The sequence below is a fragment of the Acipenser ruthenus genome, chromosome 14 (genome assembly GCF_902713425.1).
Source record: "Acipenser ruthenus chromosome 14, fAciRut3.2 maternal haplotype, whole genome shotgun sequence".
NCBI classification, from domain to species: Eukaryota; Metazoa; Chordata; class Actinopteri; order Acipenseriformes; family Acipenseridae; genus Acipenser; species Acipenser ruthenus.
In genome coordinates, this window is record NC_081202.1 from 21651371 (window position 1) to 21672594 (window position 21224).

Sequence of the window (21224 nt, forward strand, 5' to 3'; positions counted from 1 at the left end):
CCACGACTCAAAAACCAGGTTTTTATTTTCAATGTAAAAAAGTTCATACAAATGCAGTACTGGAAACCCACCAAGCTTTTTTTTTGTTTTGTTTTTAATCCCACAGTAATGCTGTTTTCTCTCCACTCAAAATAATACAAAAAGAAGGTACTAATTCTATGTATATAACATATACCATACAAAAATGTGTTCCAACATCTAATGCTACCCAGCTTGCCGACTAAATTAACAAATATCACAAACTCAACATCAACTGTCAATGACAATATATCAAAATCTGATTATGCACACACTATTAAGTACTTTATACTCAATATCCCCATCTGTAGAATGTGTCGCCTAATCTAGATTTTATTGTGCCAATAAAAATGTACAACTCTCAACTTTCAAAATTCTCAGTTTATAAAGAAATGTATATAATTTTTTACAATAAATAAAAATAAAACGAGGCACATCATCCTAAAATTTAAAATACACACGTTTTTTTTTAAAAAAATAAAAAAAAGTATGGTTTCTACAATAACACACACTTTACAGAGATAAATCATATACCACGTAAAAAAATAATTAAAAAAGTAACAATAGGTAATCTGGGCAGCATATATTTGGTGTAATGAAAATGATACACTTCAGGTTTTAACACTCAAGCTTTTCCATTAAGCATTTAAACTATATAAATATATACATAACTGAGAATACTAAAATTCTAAATATAAAACCATTGTAATATTTAAAAAAAAAAAATTAGTTAATGCCACTTGGAGAAGCTTAAGTAAACACACAATAACTTATGTAATTCAGACAAGATATAAAAACAGACAGCAGTTACTGAAATCATACTTTTAACAGTATGTTATAGCCCTATTTTGGTCTTTGATTTGTTTGTAGGATTTTACAATGCATTTAGCACCAGGTAAGCCCACATGGTGATATGGTACATTTCTTGTGTAATTATATATATATATATATATATATATATATATATATATATATATATATATATATATATATATATATATATATATATATATATAAACTGCAGTTAATCCACTGTACCAAATAAAAAAGGAACGAACCGTGTCTATGGAATAAATTAAAGCTTCAGACAATACACACATTTACATTTTCAGATTAGGAAAAAAGGTCTTGCAACTACAAGTGAGTGATGGAAAAGGTCATAATTAAGAATGGCAGTGACTATTTTAGCATATTGCTCTTAGCTGAATGCAGTTACTAAGTACAACAATTGAGAAATAGATTTCCAGCACATTCATTAAGAAACAGTAATCAGCCCAATATAGCAGAAGTCCAAATGAGGCAATATGTCAAGTTAGCACTGATTTAATCAACATCACTAAAATCACTAACTGGTTCCCCCTGTACCCTACTTAGGTGATTCATTGCTCGATCAAAGGCAGTCTGTACAGCTTTGCGAATGCTGGAGGTTCGACCCTCCATCATTTTCAACTTGTCGATAGTTTTCTCAATTCCAAGAGGAACCATTTTTGATTTAGGAAGCCACTGCCTGGTAAAACAAAGAAATCATAAGAATTAAACAAGTAATTACTTTAAATTAATAGTTATTCTCAAAACTAAGATAGATAAAATAATTGATACAATGTTACAGAATCTATTAAGCTTCAAATTCTTAAAATGTTTAACAGTATGCACTTACCAGCTTCTCTTGTTGTCAAAGAAAAGAACAAGGAAAAGTTTCTCTCCAGACTTGAAGTGCATTTGTTCTCCTACTTTTAAAACATCCAGTGGAGGTATTGGTATGGACACACCATTATGGTGACAACCAAGCCGAGGCATTTTTGGATCTATTATCTAAAAAAAAGAGAAAAGGAGAATAAATAAGTAAAATGAATAGCCCATTGTAGTAACAAAACACCTGCAAGTACTTTGATATGGCCATATTTAGTGCCCAACCAAAAATGTAGTATTGTTTTAGTATTTTGGTAATACAGGGGTTGCACTTATGCCAGTATAAATGAAGCACCAAGGATTAACATAAAGAGAGACCTGCAAGAGTTATAACTGGCCCCTTCCAATCATGACTACCTAACATTTAAACCAATAACCAAACAGGGATTTTTTTTTTCTTTAAATGTTGCTATACAAACTTATAATTATTACATTTTCCTTTGATTTAAACTTACCAGTGCAGGATAGGAGGGATAGCCACTACACTTTGCCCAAACTAGTTTCAGAGGTTCCAGGGCAACAGTTGCAGAATTAGCAGGCATCCATATATTGTTGTTGCCAACTTCTAGGAGAGCAGGAAGAACGACAATCAAATTATGATGAGTTCACTGCAACACAGAAAAAAATTCTTCCACGATACACTTAAACACATACAATAATAAATTAAACATTGTTTTAAAAGACAGATGTGACTCAATGGGTGTATTTGCAGGAGGGACCTATACTTTGTATATCTACGATTTGGCCCATATGTTAATAAACATTTTCACTGTGTGCATGAAGGCTTTACCTCACTGCATCAAAACGGCCGATTGCAGTGAAGCAAGTTCAGAATGCTGTGTGACAGAAAAATTAAAAATGTACAATGGCTGGTAACTGCAGCCTTGCAATTGAACGTGAATGCAGAATGAAGGCTATCATATTTCACCAGTTTTGCAGGACATACCTTTGTTGTGATGTTGCTTTGAGTTTGTCATTCAAAGAACTTCAGATAAAACAACTGAATTAATGCACATCAAAACTGTAAACTGACAAGATGTTTTATAATAATAAATACCTGCTGCAAGTCTTGCTGCTTTAGCAAAGTTTCCAGTTTCAATGCAAGTTATTAACTCATTTTTGTCATCAATGGTGTTTCTTCGTACCAGTGCCGGTTTACCTTTCCCACATTTTGGAAGGCTCAAACTTGAGGGAAAAAACAAAAAGATTGCATTAAATTATTTTATTTTTAGTCCCCGGTTTGACCCACTGGTGAATTCTTACCCACATATCAAGTAAAATAACAGAAATAATCAGCAATGTTTAAATGTTTTTCAATAAATAGACGCAGGATACTCCATGACTATTTATGGAGTACAAAATACATGGAATGACGTGCCTTAACGAGCTCTACATCTGCTTGGCAATGGATTTGAATGAAACAATATATTAAAACAAATGTAATAAATAAGGACTTAATGCTATTTACTCTGTAGCATTGAATCCAAAAACATTGTTTGACATTATACATGTCAACACTTTGTTAAATAGAATACTCAATGTTTTCTGTAGATGTACAATTGGAGTAATATAATATCCAATGCATCTAATAAAAATATGTATAACAATTAAAAGGACACTTCCAAATTGTAATTATACTGCAAAAAATGTTAAACCTTGTTTTATATATGGAAGTGATAATGTGTTTCTGGTCTAAGTCAAACCTCAATGAGGGTATTAATAACCTAATTTGGCTCAATGTTTGCAACACTGGATAACAGTTATATTTAGACCATGGGCTCTCAGACTTGATAGTGAACCCTCACTTGATTAAGAAAATAAAATTACACCCCCCCCCCCCCCCTTTTTTTTTTTTTACTTTACAAACTGAAGAACACATGTAATATGTAAAGGATCACACTTCTGCACACAACACACTGGCCATTCCAAAAGTTGCCCAGAGTAAAAGCACAGCAGTGTAATAAAGCCTCAGTGAGCGCATGGTAAAGCTTAGGTAAGCAATGTAAAGAATAGCAAGGAATGGTAAAGCATATTATTAATAAAACATGGCACACCATGCATAGTATAACTGTGGGGAAAGCAAAAACTGCAAAAGTATTGTGCAAAAAAACATGGTAAACTTGTATATGGGGAGGCTGTGGATCATCACAGTTTCCAAGCAAACCTGACCTAAAAAATGTCACATTTTCTGAGGTTATGTTTTATTTAAATACCCGCTTCAGTGTGACAACCTCTGTTGTTGCATGGGGCTGTAGCATTTTTCTACTCTCGCCAGAAAACTACCATGAATATAATATCCCTAAGTTAAATATTTCTCTGCACTGTACACTAAAGAACTGTGCCAGGGTCACTACCAACTGATTTGACAATCCCACCCAGTTTGTGAAATGTGGAAAACGGGTCAGAAGTATACTAAAATGTAACAAACTCTGTAGACATATTACCAGAATTAACATAAACTAATAGTAATAACAGACCACCTGTAATTCTGATAATACTGTAACTCCATTTCCAAAATCGTAGGGATTTTATAATTAAGGATTGTTTTCTGGTAGAGGAGATAAATGTATGGTACACTTACGGAAGGCAGAAGTTTTTTTGAAATGTATTGCATCATTTAAAATTATATGTTTTATTGTTTTCTGAGACTATGTCTATGATACGTTGTACATTGTATTATATTATTATATATATTATTATATTGTGGTAACGTGAACGTATTATACATCAGTAGCTTCAAACACACATATTGAAGTCTTCAGTTATACTAAAGAAACTAAAGTTTAACACACATTTTGACAAAACTGAAGAATACTTATGCATTACTCCTCTGGTGCCCGAGTATTATCTGAAATCGCTCTAAACTAAAAGCCTGAACGTTACAGAGTCAGTGCTGCATCTTTAACAAAACAAATGAGGTGGCAGGGACAGGCACTGTCTGCGCCCCCTCTAGAGGCGCGCCTCAGTTTGAGAACCCCTGATTTAGACCACAAACACCAAATTAAACTCCATCAAATGAATGTATCTATAAAAAATGTTGCATTGCAGAAAGTGTGAATTACTCTAACATTTCCGTGAACTGTACCCATTGCCGTGCAAACCGTCACAAAAAAATAAAAATACACAGCCAAAATTGCCTTATTGACACACTATGTGTTACATTGCATTTAGGAACCTGGCAGACGGTTTAGTTTGCTTCCGGTAAATGATTGAACACACTATGTAGAGATGCACGATTTCTTTAAAATGTCTTCAATGGAAGACACCATGCAAAGACCGGAAATATTTCTGCAAAAGACTGCTCTGTCCAGTATAAGAGGGGGCGGGGGGGAATAGAATGTCTTAAAATGGTGAACAAAGAAACCCAAATATTCTACAATTTACCACTTACTGTTTTTCAGGTAAGCATTTAAATATTTAGACATCTGATGTAAATAAAAAAGTCTTTGCCGCCCACACCATGACCACCACCAAATCTGTCAACCTGTCACGCACATGTGTGCCATACATACGTATGGACGTATGTTCGTACTTAGGGGAGCCTCCACTAAATCCCCATCGTCGGGGATGTTCATCCCCATGAAGGGGTAATAATGGTTTAAGTGGAAAGCTGCAATTGACCCATGATGTCTATGTATGAGGTGGCATCTCAAAAGGAAGGCAACCATCAACAAAATAGGAGTTCCTCTACTTATCAGCAGGGATGCTAGGAATCCGTTTCCTGCGGATAAATGCGGAAAAAAAAATATTTTCTATCTTGACAGAGAATTACATTTTAGAAAAAAAAATTACCCCACCCTTCTTTTTTTCTATGTACATGTTAGACTATTGCTAAAATAAAGTCAGAGCTAACTCCCATTCTGTGAGCTACACAACACAAGTTCTGCCACAGATTGTGCACCCTCAGTGAAACTGAAACCAGCCTCCTGACACAAATTTAGTCCACTTTGCACATCAAAGTGAATATAACAAAACAGTAAAATTGGAGAATTTAGTATTTTAGTTTGTTAAACCACTGTAGACATATGCAATGATAAAAGGTCATGTGCCAAAAATTGATGATTAGCAGTTGGATATTACATACGAAAGAAAATACCTTGTGCTGCATAAAAGACTACTGCTTGAAGAGATACTGGATTCTGATGCACATCTGCGTCTGGGTTCAAGTTTTCTGGTTGGAGTGAGCTCCTTGCACTCATCGTTCCCGAAACCATTAGTAAGTCCTAAAAATACATGGGATCCATTTTTTATATATTATATATATTTTGCAGGTCTGACTGACAACACTGAATAAGAAAGATAAATAATCCATAAATAAATTTTTACTCGCATTAAAAATGACAAAAAAATTAACACCTCGTAAATATTTAAATAAATGGCAATGGTTTCTGGAAACAGTCAAGATCTGGAAACAGCAGCATATTCTTACAAAAACAGAATTTAAATTAAAGACAATAGTAATTTGTGACTTAAACCCTCATACAAAGAAGTCAAAACCCCTGAACATGTTGCAGATACTCACTATATCCAGTATATTATTGTTTGTTACCGTTTTGATTTTACCTGTATCGAAACGTTTCACGGGGGACTCTTCATCACCTTCACTGTCTCCACATGCACTTCTGGACCTCTTTCTTGGCTGAAGAAGAGTCTCCAATCTTGGAATAACCACAGACAAAAATGTTTTGGTCCCTAGCTGAGGAGAACTAGGCTGTGCGTCACTGATTTTCCCAAGTTTTTGAGGACTTGCACTTTTAGATTTTCGAAAAAGAACAGATGTCCGTCTGTTGACATCACTTGAGGACTCAGCTAATGTAGATGTGGCCACCACACTAACATCGGTGTCTTTAAGCAAGTGTTCTTGAGCGTGTCCATTAAACATTTCTTTTGGTGGAGAAATGCCATGCATTTCATTTTCAAACTTAACTCGTTTATGCAATTTATTGTTCTCGGGGTTAGGTTCAATTGGTTTGAGGGTAGGTGGTTCTGAATTACTGTCCAAATTTAAAGAAGGTGGCAAAGAATCAGATGGTTCTAGATTTGGTGGCAATGACTTGTCTCCTGTAAAACAAAATATGACAATACTTAAATTACTGAAAGCTGCAGCAATAAATATTGAACTTTATCAAGACTTATTCCAGAGTTGTGTATTTCTTTAAAAACTAATAATAAAGCTTTATCAAGCAGGTGTTTTCATTTTAATGATCTAAACAGCTGCAAACCTTAACACTGTCACACCAACTCAATATTAATCCTACTGGTATTTTCTGGTGAGTATATTAGATTTAGTCATATGAACCCATTTTGGAGATTTAACATTTAATGAACATCCTGAAATATAAACTTTTATAATTTCACTTTATTTGAATCTTCCACTATTGCATTTTTTTTTTTTTTTTTTTTAACTATTACTCAATTGGGCTGTAATTGCTTCTCACTGGTCTGTACCATTATTTGCTATTGACGTCTTTCTTTATCTGTGTTTTACAAAATCTGAAAACAAGCGAATTACTGTGCATGTGTTTGTAAACACATCAGATGGTTGAAATGGGGCAGATTTCATGACATTGTGCAAAACTACAGCTGTTGTGTAACACTGGAGTGAACATAGAGCCAAATTGTATTTTCAGGCACTGCTTTTACACAAAAAAGATTAACACTAGAAAATGAAGTTTGATTGTTGCTCCAAGTGTGTCACTACATAAGACACCATAGGGCACTGGTCCCCCATAGATGGCCTGCGGGCCACATGTGGTCCTCTAAAGCCTGATTCGTGGCCTGTACTATGATCAGATATTGCACTGTTCAAATTGTACTATATTTAGGACTAAATGTTTCGTCTTTGACATCAAGTGAGAAAGAAGAACATGAGTGAGAGAGGAGCTATGTGCGCAGTTGTCAGACACAGTAAGTGTGAGAGAAGAGGGTGTGTGTCTGCAGTTGAAAGTATTGTTGGAACAATAAACTGATTATCGATTATTTTATTGCATGGATTATTTTATTGCGTTAAATTATCGATCAGATTATCATCCGTTACCCAATACGGTATGTTTGCGAATAAAAGCAGTGTAAATGTCTCCAAAATTACTTTTAAATACTCAATGCCGTAGGTTTCTAACATCATGAACTAGTGAAATGAGCCCTGTGAATTTGCTATATCCAGGATGCTAACCTTAATTGAAGGGGATTTACTGACACTCTTTATATTGCTCAATACAAAGAGGTCCGATTTAGGTATGTGGTATTAAGATGTGCTGCTGTTTGAAATATTAAAAACGGCACTGTTGCTGACAGTTAAAAGTACCTATCAACAAAGTACAATGTGAAATTCAAACAAACAGTCGTAATAGTTAAGAAACCAAGTCAAGTAGACAAACACTTCAACTAATGCCTTCATAGCATGAAGCCACTAGCTGAAAAGTTAGTCTGCTTTTAATTTCTTGTTAGGTTTTCTTTACTTACTGTTGCTGCATCATTTGGCTATATTGCTCCAATTTTATTTGGAAAGAATTTTGGAAAGAAATTAAACTGCAACAGTTATTGCAGTATAGATAAGGAGTTGAATTTACTTAGTTTTTCCAAGTGCTTCTGTCCAAATAAAACTCCACCTCAACCGACATTTTCTGTTGCCTCCTAACAGTGGCTGTAGGAAGTACTTTAACTCCGGACATGAGAAATACTTAAAAACAATGAAATTGTACTCAAAACTAGATTGTAATAAGAAGGAGGGCAAGATGCAGCAGACAGCAAAGTGTATATATTTATTGACATTTATTTTATTTTTAATATATATATATATATATATATATATATATATATATATATATTATATATATATATATATATATATATATATATATATATATTTATTAAAAATTACACCTTGGTTAGTATCAATTAACAAAAAACAAATGGCAGACACCTTTCCCTATTTTAAATTAAAAAAAAAAAAAATCCTGTAATGTTAGAAATCAAGCAACTACTTTAAGCCAATAAGAGATCTAAATGCCTGTAAGAAGATTATGTCAAATGTATAGACGACGTGTGTGTGTGTGTGTGTGTGTGTGTGTGTGTGTGTGTGTGTGTGTGTGTGTGTGCGCGCGTATCTTGACAATGTAAATATCTACACGGCTGGTCAAAATTAGAAGCATTACTCAGTCTATATGAGCAGTGCAAGCCCTGAGAAACACATTGGAGTGGCCACAACTGTGTTCATGTGTGTATTAATGTATACATTAAAATTACAAAAAAACTAAAAATATACCTTTGGTACTGCCATAACATATATGCCAAACATTGTTAGTTGCACAATACAACTTAATGGATTTGATCCACTGGAAACAGTTACCACAAGTATATCAGTGTTAGTAACAGAAAATATTGCTTCCTTTCCACAGCAGAGTTTACTTCTGTAATACATGAAACTTCAGGAAACTCGTCCTCAACTTACAGGAAAAAAAGGAAGTCCATGAAAAACAGCAATTAAGTGACACTGAAATTTAACAGAGAAAAGCAGAACAAAAATACACTTTGAAATGGCCCACTAAGTATATGAGAAATACTTTATACATACCATCTTCCTCGAGATTTTGCTCTAAAGGTGTAACCTCTTCAACACAAGTTGTGCTCAGCTCTGGTTGCTTGGATTGAGTTTTCTGCAGGCTAAGTTCGTATCGGACATTAAATATTTCTTTCTTTAATAATTTTAAGCGTTTGCTCCGAGATGGACTTGATTTCATTGCACAGGTCAAGTCAAGTTTTTCAAGTAGTTCTTTGAGCTGGTCTTCCAAAGACATGTGTACTCTGTTTGCTGGATTTAGGAGTTTGTCCACTGAGGAGACAAAAAAGCAAGAAACAAGTATATTAGTAAACAGCTGCCGCAGACTCTGATTACAAACTTATTATATTGCCTTACAGACTGCAAATGATTTGTGGTAAATAATGTTATAACCAAGTTCAATTGGATAAGCAGTTCTCTAGACAGACAAGTCTCTAGATATAGCTCTCTCAAGTGTATAATACATACTATACATAGACTATGTAGAATTGTGAGGATCAAATTAAGTCTACATTTTAAGAAGCATGAGAATGAAGTGAAATAGTATGTATAAGTGAGACTGGAAATGAGACTACCCATTAAATCAATGTAGTTTGGTTGGCATTAAGATATTAACATTACAGAATTTGTATGAATCTATTTAAGAGAACAATTAAGGATTAGGAATAGCTCTGTTAGAAAAAAAATCAGTATAGAAAAAATTAATTTACCATCTTCCCAGGAAAAAGGCAGAGGTGGTTCAATCTTTGGTGGTTTGGACAAGTACATTCCTGTTTCATAATCAAATCCAATGCGTTTGGCATCACGATGGCTTTGCCTCAGAACAGCACCCCCCTGATCTCTTAATCGAACAGCTGCTCTGTAAAATATTGTGTCCTTAGCATTATACTTCATACAGTTTTCAATGATAAGGTTGAAATCTTCTTCAAATTCATCCAGGTTTTTATATCCTTGAGCTTCTATTCTTTTTCTCATTGTAGAGAAATCCATTGGATGTTTGATATGGTCCAAGTAATCAGAAACCTGCAAGGTAAAAAAAAAAAAAAAAAATAGGCATGTCTTGAAAACCTGCTACAGTTCTGATTAACTTAAATATACAATATTGTACAAACATTATTTTAAGAACACAGCTTATCCTACATGATTCTAGTTTGTAGACAAAATGAAGTTTGTATATTACAGTGCTGTTAATTTCATACACAAATACTGTACAATGTGTTTGTGGAACATATACAAACAAATCCTTAATATGGCAAAGACTAATGTATATAAATTAGAATTACTGCTACTTAAAAAAAAAAAAGTTCTATTACATTAATTTTGTTGGTTTTCAATGAATATATGAATATGAACACATTGATTTCAATTCCGGGTGAAACAGAATGCACAGAAATAGGTCTAGTCCTAAACATTTACCAAAAAAAAGGGTTGGCTAATGTTTTTTTTTTTTTTTTTTTTTTATTTTAATGGTGGTTTGTGAATAGTTACATACCAAACTAAATGACTCGCTCTTAAATGAATACATACATAAAGCAAATTATTTATCATTGTGGCATCCTCTGAATGTGAACTACAATATGTGAACTACAAGAATTTAGCGATGGAGTACGCCAGAGAAAAATACCCCTCACTCATCCCAGTTTTTTTTTTTTTTAAACTTGTCCTTCTTTGATTTCCTTTGTGTCAGTCCAAACACACGCAGTTACTTAGGACTACTTTACTTTTTAGTGTGTTCAATTCTTAAAGCTCCTGATTGCACCACTAAATAAACCTGGTTTCAGTGGGTCTTAACACAGTATTCAATTGTTTATTCAGCGAATATGTTAACGGGGCAAGACATGTCTTCAGAATACCATTAAAGTGCAGTGTTTTGTTTTTTCTTTTTTTTTTTACATCATCGCTCCATTTATGCACCACAGATCGGGAGCAAGTGCCATTCGTGCTTGCACTCGCATTTGCGCTGTGATCAGAATACAGCCCTAAGAGTTTCAGTTTATAGACAGTAAGATTTTAAGATGCTTGTATTAAAAGGTTTTTAAAAAACACTTATGTCTTTTCCTTGCTAAACTACATAAAATAGGTAGTAAATGAAAAAATAATTTAAATCAATGATTTTTTTTTCAAAATGAAGTGATTTAAATCATGATTTAAAATCGACTTGATTTAAAATCAGCCAACGATGAAAAACAAGAAAAATCTAGATTTTTTACTTTTGATGCCATTTTATGTGGCAATAAGAACAAAATAAAAAAAATAAGTAACAGATGCACATTTCCAGAAACACACCTCTTTGAGGTTCACTGGCTGGGCAAAAATCCTGGCAGTATCTTTTTCTTCAAGCTGATCTTGCACTGACCGCAGAAGAACAGTGAAAGGTACTAACTGTAGCTCCATGGCAACCTGCTGAACCTTGATCTGTAGAAGAATAATGCATCCAATGAAATTAAAATATACAATTGTAAGCAGAAAGGGAACAGCAATATCAAGCCATGCAATTCGTATACCCTCTTTATAATAATAATATCTTTATTTTTATATATCGCCTTTCATTGTGGACCACCATCACAAAGCATTTTACAGAGGTAGGCTGTGAACTGTGCATTATATGCGAGTCACTTACAATAGGACATTGATTTAACATCTCATTCACAGGATGGAGCACAACGAGATAACTTGTTCAGGGTCAGTCAGTGGCAGAGGAGGGATTTGAACTGGTGACCTTCTGGTTACAAGCCCTGTACTTTAACCACTGGACCACACTGCTTCCATACAAAACAAATGGCACATACATAAATGAATTCCTGACCTTTGTACATATTGCTTCCTCGTTTTAACTCATGGTGTGTACAGCACAGTACAACCAAACACTTTGGTCAATATATTTGATTTAGTTATTGCAACAAAATGGTTGACCAGAATTGATAGAATGGCATACTTGTGCATTAAGATCACACTGAACACAGATGCAACAATAGCTTACACAAGCAAAGCTAATTCCATGCACCCCTACAGGGACTGACATGTGCATTAACTTGGAGCTTTTACTGTAAAAATGTATTAATCATATCTGTTAAACCTGTTGACCTGTTAATTTATATCTGATCTATAATCCTGTATTTATCTATCACATTTTGAACCGTATGAGGTTGCTCTGGTAGATATACATACAATTCAGAACGATACATGGCACCACAAACTCTTGACTGATTGTGGCAGGTGTCACTCGTAGACACTTGTCATTCCAGGAAATGGCTCAGGACAATCAATACATTGCCACGTGCCAATCCCAGTATTACAGTGCATTTAATTACTTGTAGTATTGTACATTTCCAAGACTTCAATGTGTTACTTTTCTTGCCCCTGCCTATGGGGTCCAAAGAAAATATACAAAGACAGAAGCTGTGAAGTGTAAAAATGTAATGCTGATGTAGGCACTTCCTTGCAATATATATGTACACTAGAAAAAAGATCAAAAAACAGAAGTCAGGCAAACTGTAAATCAGAGAAAAAACAAACAAATGTTTACCTCCTCTCTCTTTAATTTCTCTCGTTTACGAATTAACTCCAACAATAAGCGTGCCCTCTCAAGGTCATGGCGAAGCCTGTGCCAGTACTTCAATTGTTCTTTCAAAGCACTGCTTTCCTCATTATCTTCCCTCTTCAGAAAACAAAGACCAAAAAAATTAGTAACTTTAGACTGTTTATATTGTATATTATGTGCTGGAATAATAAGGCACAACCAGCTGACAATGGGGCAAAAACATTAAAAGTTACTAAAGACAGTTACACAAATTCATAAACAAACAAGAGACATGCTTCCGCATCCAGCACTGAAAGCATTATTGAGGAGTTTGGTGACAAATCGAGTAGGGCTGTATTAGAAGGTTCAAAGGTTTGTTTGCTAGCTAGGAATTTGAAGATTATTTTAAACCTTCGAAGGTTCGTCAGACACCAGTCACGCACTGTGTTTTTTTTTTTTTTTCTGTCAACAGAAATCGTTTGACAATGTGTGAATACTATAAGTCACATATTAAATGTCACTCGCATGCAAAATTCCATTATTTTATTTGTGTAATGCATATTACTTAAACAAAAATTTGTTGTATTAAAATCAACCAAATCTTTATACGTAGCATCTCTATATGTGCCGCTGCCGTATATTATTATTATTATTATTATTATTATTATTAATTTCTTAGCAGACGCCCTTATCCAGGGCGACTTACAATTGTTAGAAGATATCAAATTATCGAAACCAAAAATGGTTTCAATAATACCTTGTGTACAACACAGTGCAAGAGAAGTGCTATGGTAGAATATATTTATAACATACAAAATATACGCTAACACTAACAGCCCAGATATGTGATGGGCAGATATGTAACTGATTACTGTAGTTATTGTGATCCAAATTTACTTACCTGCTGTGCATTTCGTTGTGACTGTAAATTTGACTGTAAACGCCGTAGCAATGGCACACCATTTCTTGACTGCCTTTTCAGTGTCCAGTAATTCAAAATGCGTTCTATAAATAGTTTCTTTCTCTGTAAAGCAACTTGATTGAGAATTTTGTTCAACCTAAAAGTAAGAAAACTGGTTCAAACTCAGAAGATACATTAGATTAACAAAATAGATGGGTGAAAAAGCCAGTAATCTCATAAATATGAGACATGGAGTACCTGTGGGGTCTAAGGTTGCAGCGTACTTAACGGACACATTATTCAAAAATAGGAAAAATCTATTCAGGGATACTACTATATTCAGTAAGCAGGTGGGCTGAGTACGTATAACTCCATCATTTACTGCCAATCATCCATGTTGCACCATGTTAGGAAACAAAACACTTGGTAAGAATTAATAAACTATTAACAGATAGTAATCCACAACTATATGCTTAAACTCACCTTTGAGATGGGATACTTGGTACAGATACTGTAGGAACAGCTCCAAGTGATTCAGCTAAAACTTTTTTACTTTTTTTGTTTTTATGCCTTCCTTTTAATCTGGTCCTAGCTGTTTTTTGACAAAGTCCATTTTTGGTTTTGGCTTCCTCATAAATTGTCAGTGGTCTCCTTACACAGCCTGTTGGAGTGTGTGCATCACAATAGGCAGTCTTTTTCACAGAGAAAGTTGTTCCAGCCTCTATGACTTCTTTTACAGGTTCCATTTTCATGTAAAGGCCTGCTTTTTGAGCACAAGTCACATGAAATGCTGTGTAACAGTTTGCTCTATGACACTGAATGCAAGCACCATCCCCTTTTTGTTTACAGAGATAGCATGTCAACTTCCACCTTGCTGGAGGAATATTCCTTACACCATCAATTGGCTCAATAAAAACAGTGTTAGCAAAACCCACTTCAGGTACCCACAGGGCACAAACCACATGTCCCCAACGATCATCATCCGTCTTTTTCAATGCACCACCCTTGTTGGGGCAAAGTATGCAGTCTAAAGGCTGGGAAGGAGACTGCAAGCAATGCCGGCAAAGCCACTGCCCCTCTGGGATGTATGGAACTCCATAACACTCTTGATGCACTGCTAAATTACACATGTCACAAAATAAAATGACATTGCTGTTCTGGCATTCACCATCCATACATATGCAGCATACTGCATCTTCATCAATGAGAGACTGGGGATCTCCTTGGTTCTGACTCTCAAAGAAAGATTCCTTTTCAAATCTGTCCATGAGGAACTCAAACACATTCTGAGAAACAACACTAAGCCCCTCACTTCTGCGTTTTTCATTAACAAGTTCTAGCCATGCATAATCCTCCTCGTCCATATCATACTCTACCTCTTTATCAAGCTCATCAGAGGATTTCTCAATAAACGTGTAATATGAGGGGGGTCTCCGAGGAGCTACAGGTGGGTTGTAGTCAACAATACGAATTTTGGGCTCTGGGAGAGTACTAGATGATACTGGTACCCCATGTGCATTTGGTGGAACAGCATTTTTCTTTTTTAAATTGTTTTTAAGTCTTTTGGACCTTATCAGAGCTGGCCGTTGGCTGTTTTCCTTATTGCTGTTACATTCAGTTAGCTCTTGCGCTGTAAGGTCATCCTCTGATATGATCTCTAAAGTGTCAAAAATACTGATTCTGTGTATACGACCATCAATCTCCATGTCTACCACCCTCTGAGCCTCAGCATATGTCAGTGTTTCCCGTGTGGGAGAGTTCTTGATATTGCAAGGAGAAGCTGAACGCCTTGTCGTAGACACTCGATGATGACGCCCTTTTCTTTTCATTTTGGATATAACCTAGGAGAAAAAAAAGTCAGGAGACATGTAAGCAACACTGTAGTTACTTATCAAGAGAATCACTTATGTCATGTGACAATTACCAATAATAGTTCCCACTTTTTGAATGCATCCACATTACTTCCTTTAACAAAAAGTTAACACCAGCCTCATTACTTTTTATTATCAAGCAATATTTTACAATTCTAAGTTAAATAAAGTTGGTTATTAGATTTTAAATGATGTCGTTACTTATAAACTCATGGATATTAATAGATAGAGAAGGAGAGTTGTTACCTTTTATTGGACTAAATAAACAATAATTAATCACAAGCTTTTAAGACCTCAGAGGTCTCTTCTTCAGGTGAAAGTAGAAAAGAGAGCTTGATGTTTACATTCAAAAGGTGATGGACATTAATTAACTCCAATGCTATCCAGGACTTTATTAAAACACTGACTGTGAAAAATATAACATCGACTTAACATGAATGGGTGCCTGTCATGAAAAACTACATTTTGCTGACATTAAAATCACAAATACTGGTATTAATGTATCTGTGGCTACAGAAAATACAGCTAAAAGGGCAATATTGTTTTGGCTCAAATTACAATTAGTAGTGTAGTAATCAAACTTAAAACAAGCCACAATATTAAATTACAATTGGTGTATATGGTTTGACACCAGAACTGGAAGACAATAAACACAACTGCCTCAAGTATTGACATACTTGTTTGAAGGAAGCTTGTAGCGGAGTCAGTTCTACCAGAATTGAATAATGTCGATTCAAACGGGAGACAATTCTATTCCATGCCAGCCAACTGTTAATTCCCAAAATTAACATCAACTCATGGAAAAAAACAAACAAACAAAAAAAATTAGAATATAACATAACAAAAACTCATGCTTCCGTATCTGATGTACCACTTCAGTGTGTCTGAGCAGTTCCCAAAATTGTTGAATAATCAAGGGTACAAGTAATACGCCAAACACATTGTTTAGGGCTCATTCAAACCCTGCGTTTAAACTTACTTAAAACCAAGAACTTCCCATGTAAATAGAAGTTGTCCTGGACTACTGCCCAGCTCCGTGACGTCCGCACCAAACACTTTCCCGGGGCTGTTTGAATCAATGGGACATAGCAACATTACAGTTTAACTATTGTATTCCTGCCTTCATAGGGAGTACGATTGGTGCCTAACCCAGCCAGAAACAAAGTCTAGCAGTATATCCTCTTTCAACCAACAGCTTTATTGAGACACACAATCGGAGTCTGCCAGCGGCCTAGAGCGATGGGACAGTTCACAATAATAAAACCAGAAAAGGCAAATATGGCGTCCAACAAAACAAGCACCCTAGCATAAAAAAAGAAAAGCCTTACCATTTACATACACACCAACTTTATTTGTTTTACTTGATTTTTTCGATTAAGAAAAGCAGTATTCTATAGCGGATTGAAAATAATAAGTAAATAACTCTTACTTCTCAATGTTTTGTTCTGCAGACAGCAGTAGCAGCTAAAGCAATGGCGATGTGGCCCGCGGAGTGGCTGTGATTCTGCACAATCTGATCCAACGGGCGCCGCTCGAGAAAGGCTTAAACTGTTTCTTTAGAGAAAACAGTATGGTATCCGTGACGACGGTATCAGTTTGGAACGTCGTTCTTGTTCTCGGCACGCAGTTATTACTAAAAAGGACCATTCGTAAATCGAAGTGTCCAATTTCTAATAACGAACAACCTCTCTTCCAAACAACAATGCGGTTACACTAAAGGTTCCACCCGCTACGCATTCTACGCAATCACGCCTCTACGGCAGTGGTACGTGAAGACAGACTAATGTCTTAACTCTTATTGGTGCGGTGTCAGGAAGTAAAAATATTCTATCACTTTCTCGCGAGGAAGTTGTTTGGCAGTGAGTTGGATACAACATCAGTAGCAGGACACAATTGTTTGTTTGTTTTGGAGGAAGTTTAAATTCCATAGATCTTCCAAACAGGGTAATAAGGGAAGCACATCAGTACAGGAACTAACGTGTCGTGCGTGGCTTTTTATGGTAAATGTTGCTGTAATTAGTTAGCAGATTATGTAAATATTGTCTTGTGGGGAAAACGGTAAATTACACAGCTCATTAAATAAAGGCAGAACAGCTCAACAAAATGACACAATGAGAGAAAGTGCTTAATATGAAGAAAAAAAAACCTTTAGGAGATTTGGGGATACACATCCTATAAGAACATTTGAACACAAATCCGTTTTAAAATAGTGTAATAGTGTCGTGGGCTAGTCGACGAAACACCGAGGATGGAAGGTGCCCACTTAAAGACCCCAGAGATGTACCCTACTTAGCTCAATCCAGACGGTTGTCGCTGATGCGCTGGGGAGACCGCACTGTGGTTGATCCCTGGAGCCAGCATCGCAGCCGTTGTGTGTGCTGATGCGCTAGGGAGGCAATAAGCTGATCCCTGGAGCCAGCATTACACTTCAGCCATCAACACCAGACAGAAGGATATCTACATCATCATATGGAAGGAAGCGCAAATGGATGGAGACACATATGGATCACATTAGTTTACTGTAAAGCTACGTCTTAGTTGGTGCTTATCTTGGCGAAAGGCGAGTTCAATCAGCATGAAGTTTTAACATCTACTCTCGTGTAATGGAAATCATGCTAAACTATATTTCAATTCCAAACAAGAGGGTGTCCAGAAATTAAAATATTTTGAGGAATCATTACAATTTTTCATTAAAAATCTTAAAGGAAATCTCACGTGAATCCCATGCAGTTATTTTGGGAATCCAACAGATACAGACATGCTCAAATTTGTTGGTACCCCTCCACAAAAAACGAAGAATGCACAATTTTCTGTGAAATAACTTGAAACTGACAAAAGTAATTGGCATCCACCATTGTTTATTCCATATTTAATAGAAATCAGACTTTGCTTTTGATTTTTTATTCAACATAATATTGTAAATAATAAAACAAATGAAAATGGCATGGACAAAAATGATGGGACCGCTGACCTAATATTTTGTTGCACAACCTTTAGAGGCAATCACTGCAATCAAACGTTTTCTGTAGCTCTCAATGAGACTTCTGCACCTGTTAACAGGTAGTTTGGCCCACTCTTCCTGAGCAAACTGCTCCAGCTGTCTCAGGTTTGATGGGTGCCTTCTCCAGACTGCAAGTTTCAGCTCTTTCCATAGATGTTCGATAGGATTCAGATCAGGACTCATAGAAGGCCACTTCAGAATAGTCCAATGTTTTGTTCTTATCCATTCTTGGGTGCTTTTAGCTGTGTGTTTTGGGTCATTATCCTGTTGGAGGACCCATGACCTGCGACTGAGACAGAGCTTTCTGACACTGGGCAATACGTTTCGCTCCAGAATGCCTTGATAGTCTTGAGATTTCATTGTGCCCTGCACAGATTCAAGGCACCCTGTGCCAGGCGCAGCAAAGCAGCCCCAAAACATAACCCAGCCTCCTCCATGTTTCACTGTAGGTATGGTGTTCTTTTCTTTGAAAGCTTCATTTTTTTTGTCTGTGAACATAGAGCTGATGTGACTTGCCAAAAAGCTCCAGTTTTGACTCATCTGTCCAAAGGACATTCTCCCAGAAGGATTGTGGCTTGTCAATATGCATTTTAGCAAATTCCAGTCTGGCTTTTTTATGTTTTTCTGTCAAAAGTGGAGTCCTCCTGGGTCTTCTTCCATGGAGCCCACTTTCGCTCAAAAAGCAACGGATGGTGCGATCAGAAACTGACGTACCTTCACCTTGGAGTTCAGCTTGTATCTCTTTGGCAGTTATCCTTGGTTCTTTTTCTACCATTCGCACTATCCTTCTGTTCAATCTGGGGTCGATTTTCCGCTTGCGGCCGCGCCCAGGGAGGTTGGCTACAGTTCCATGGACCTTAAACTTCTTAATAATATTTGCAACTGTTGTCACAGGAACATCAAGCTGCTTGGAGATGGTCTTGTAGCCTTTACCTTTACCATGCTTGTCTATTATTTTCTTTCTGATCATCTCAGACAACTCTCTCCTTTGCTTTATCTGGTCCATGTTCAGTGTGGTGCACACAATAATGATACCAAGCAGCACAGTGACTACTTTTCTCCATTTAAATAGGCTGAATGACTGATTACAAGATTGGAGACATGTGTGATACTAATTAAAGAAACTAATTAGTTTGAAATATCACTATAATCCAATTATTTATTATCTTTTCTAAGGGGTACCAACAAATGTGTCCAGGCCATTTTAGAATATCTTTGTAGAATAAGCAATAATTCATCTCTTTTCACAGCTTCTTTGCTTTATTCTATGACATACCAAAGGCATGCAAGTATACATGATAAAATAGCTTTTAATTTCATCACTTTTCAGGAGGAATGAAGCATTATTTCAATGAGCTGTAAGGGTACCAACAAATTTGAGCACATCTGTATGTTATAGGAATTATGTATGTAAATAAAACCAACCTGTATTGGAATTACCGGAATGTTGTATTCTCACAGATGTTGTGGGGGACGTCACTGACGTGTGTTTTAACTATTCGTTTGGAATGGCAGGTGTCAGAGGAATCCCTCTGCTTTCCAAACACCCTTTAGAATGAGTTATATACCTACAACATCTAATGTTAGAATCAACCTCAGATCTGCTTCCTAGACGTAAAGTTTCAGATGTATGTATGTTTTTAATAACACATGTTTAAAAATATACAACACTTTAATGCTTGAAAGCTCAGCTTTTTTACACAGTTTGAATTTCACTTAGCCTAACCTAAACCTAATGAAACAGGGTATTCCAAGTAAGGACATTTTATACAGATGTAGATGCATTTGTTTTAATGTTTTATTAAATGTAATGTAATATTTTAATTAAGATTGTCAAAGGTACTCTGATTAAGAAATATTACATAAAATAATGTATCATAATACAGTAAACTGCTTATATTTTTGTTTTTATGGGGCTTGGTGTTACTTTACTAACCTCTCATTTCTTTTATGTAAGGGACCCTGGGAACAAATCAGTCTCAGTTCATATATAAAATAAGTATTGTGCTTTCAACCTAGCCCACATCAACCACACAATTCAGCACAATTAGCAGTATTTACTACAGAAGAATGTTCAGGTCAAGACTGAAGTGTGCTCCTGCAGAGCTGTGCACTTCTCACGGCTTCTGGTGACATTTTGTGCCACACTGAAGCCAGTGCCATTCTCCCACACCTTTCATAAGCACCAAATTCATTCAAAGTTTCTACAGTATAAATTAAGGGCAAACACACTAGAATTATAATTTAGGGATATGTCACACAACACTGAAATAATAATAAAAACAAATGTAAAATGTAATACAATACATTTAGACAAATAATATATACAGGGCTCAATTTATTGTCCAAATAGTGATCAGATATACAAAGTTTTACCTCTTCTGACTGTTTTCGTTAACATACATTTGATTTAATTTCTCAAATCATACATAAAAAGCAGTCTTGACATAACTTTGAAAATGCACTCTGAAATTGTTAAAAAAAAAAAAGGCTTTTGTTATATAACTTTCAAATACAGTCCATATCCTTTGATCACAGACACTATCACTACAAACTATTTACATATACCAATAGGTTTCTTATTGTGCCCCACCCATAAATGGCGCCGCCCCACCCCTGCGGTGACCCAGTGGATCAAGAAACCCCGTGTGCTTAAAGGCTTTTCG

At 35.7% G+C, this 21224-nt stretch overlaps 1 protein-coding gene across 6 annotated transcripts; it reads right to left on the minus strand.

The window, feature by feature from the left end:
• Nucleotides 1–7: 7 nt before the first annotated feature.
• LOC117419828 (bromodomain-containing protein 1-like) lies at nt 8–17336 on the minus strand. 6 transcript variants are annotated; one of them, XM_058986103.1, is made up of 15 exons: nt 16987–17336; nt 16537–16623; nt 16235–16351; nt 14170–15527; nt 13687–13843; nt 12792–12923; nt 11552–11680; nt 9976–10288; nt 9281–9538; nt 6271–6768; nt 5804–5930; nt 2765–2892; nt 2163–2272; nt 1676–1830; nt 8–1525 (listed from the first exon to the last, which is right to left on the minus strand). In XM_058986103.1, exons 3-15 carry the CDS (start codon nt 16346–16348, stop codon nt 1342–1344), a joined length of 3663 nt encoding a protein of 1220 aa, XP_058842086.1. In that variant the 5' UTR covers nt 16349–16351; nt 16537–16623; nt 16987–17336; the 3' UTR covers nt 8–1341. The 6 variants fall into 6 exon arrangements, with proteins under 6 accessions (XP_058842086.1, XP_058842087.1, XP_058842089.1 ...); XM_058986104.1 differs by lacking the exon at nt 16537–16623; XM_058986106.1 differs by lacking the exon at nt 16235–16351.
• Nucleotides 17337–21224: the final 3888 nt, after the last annotated feature.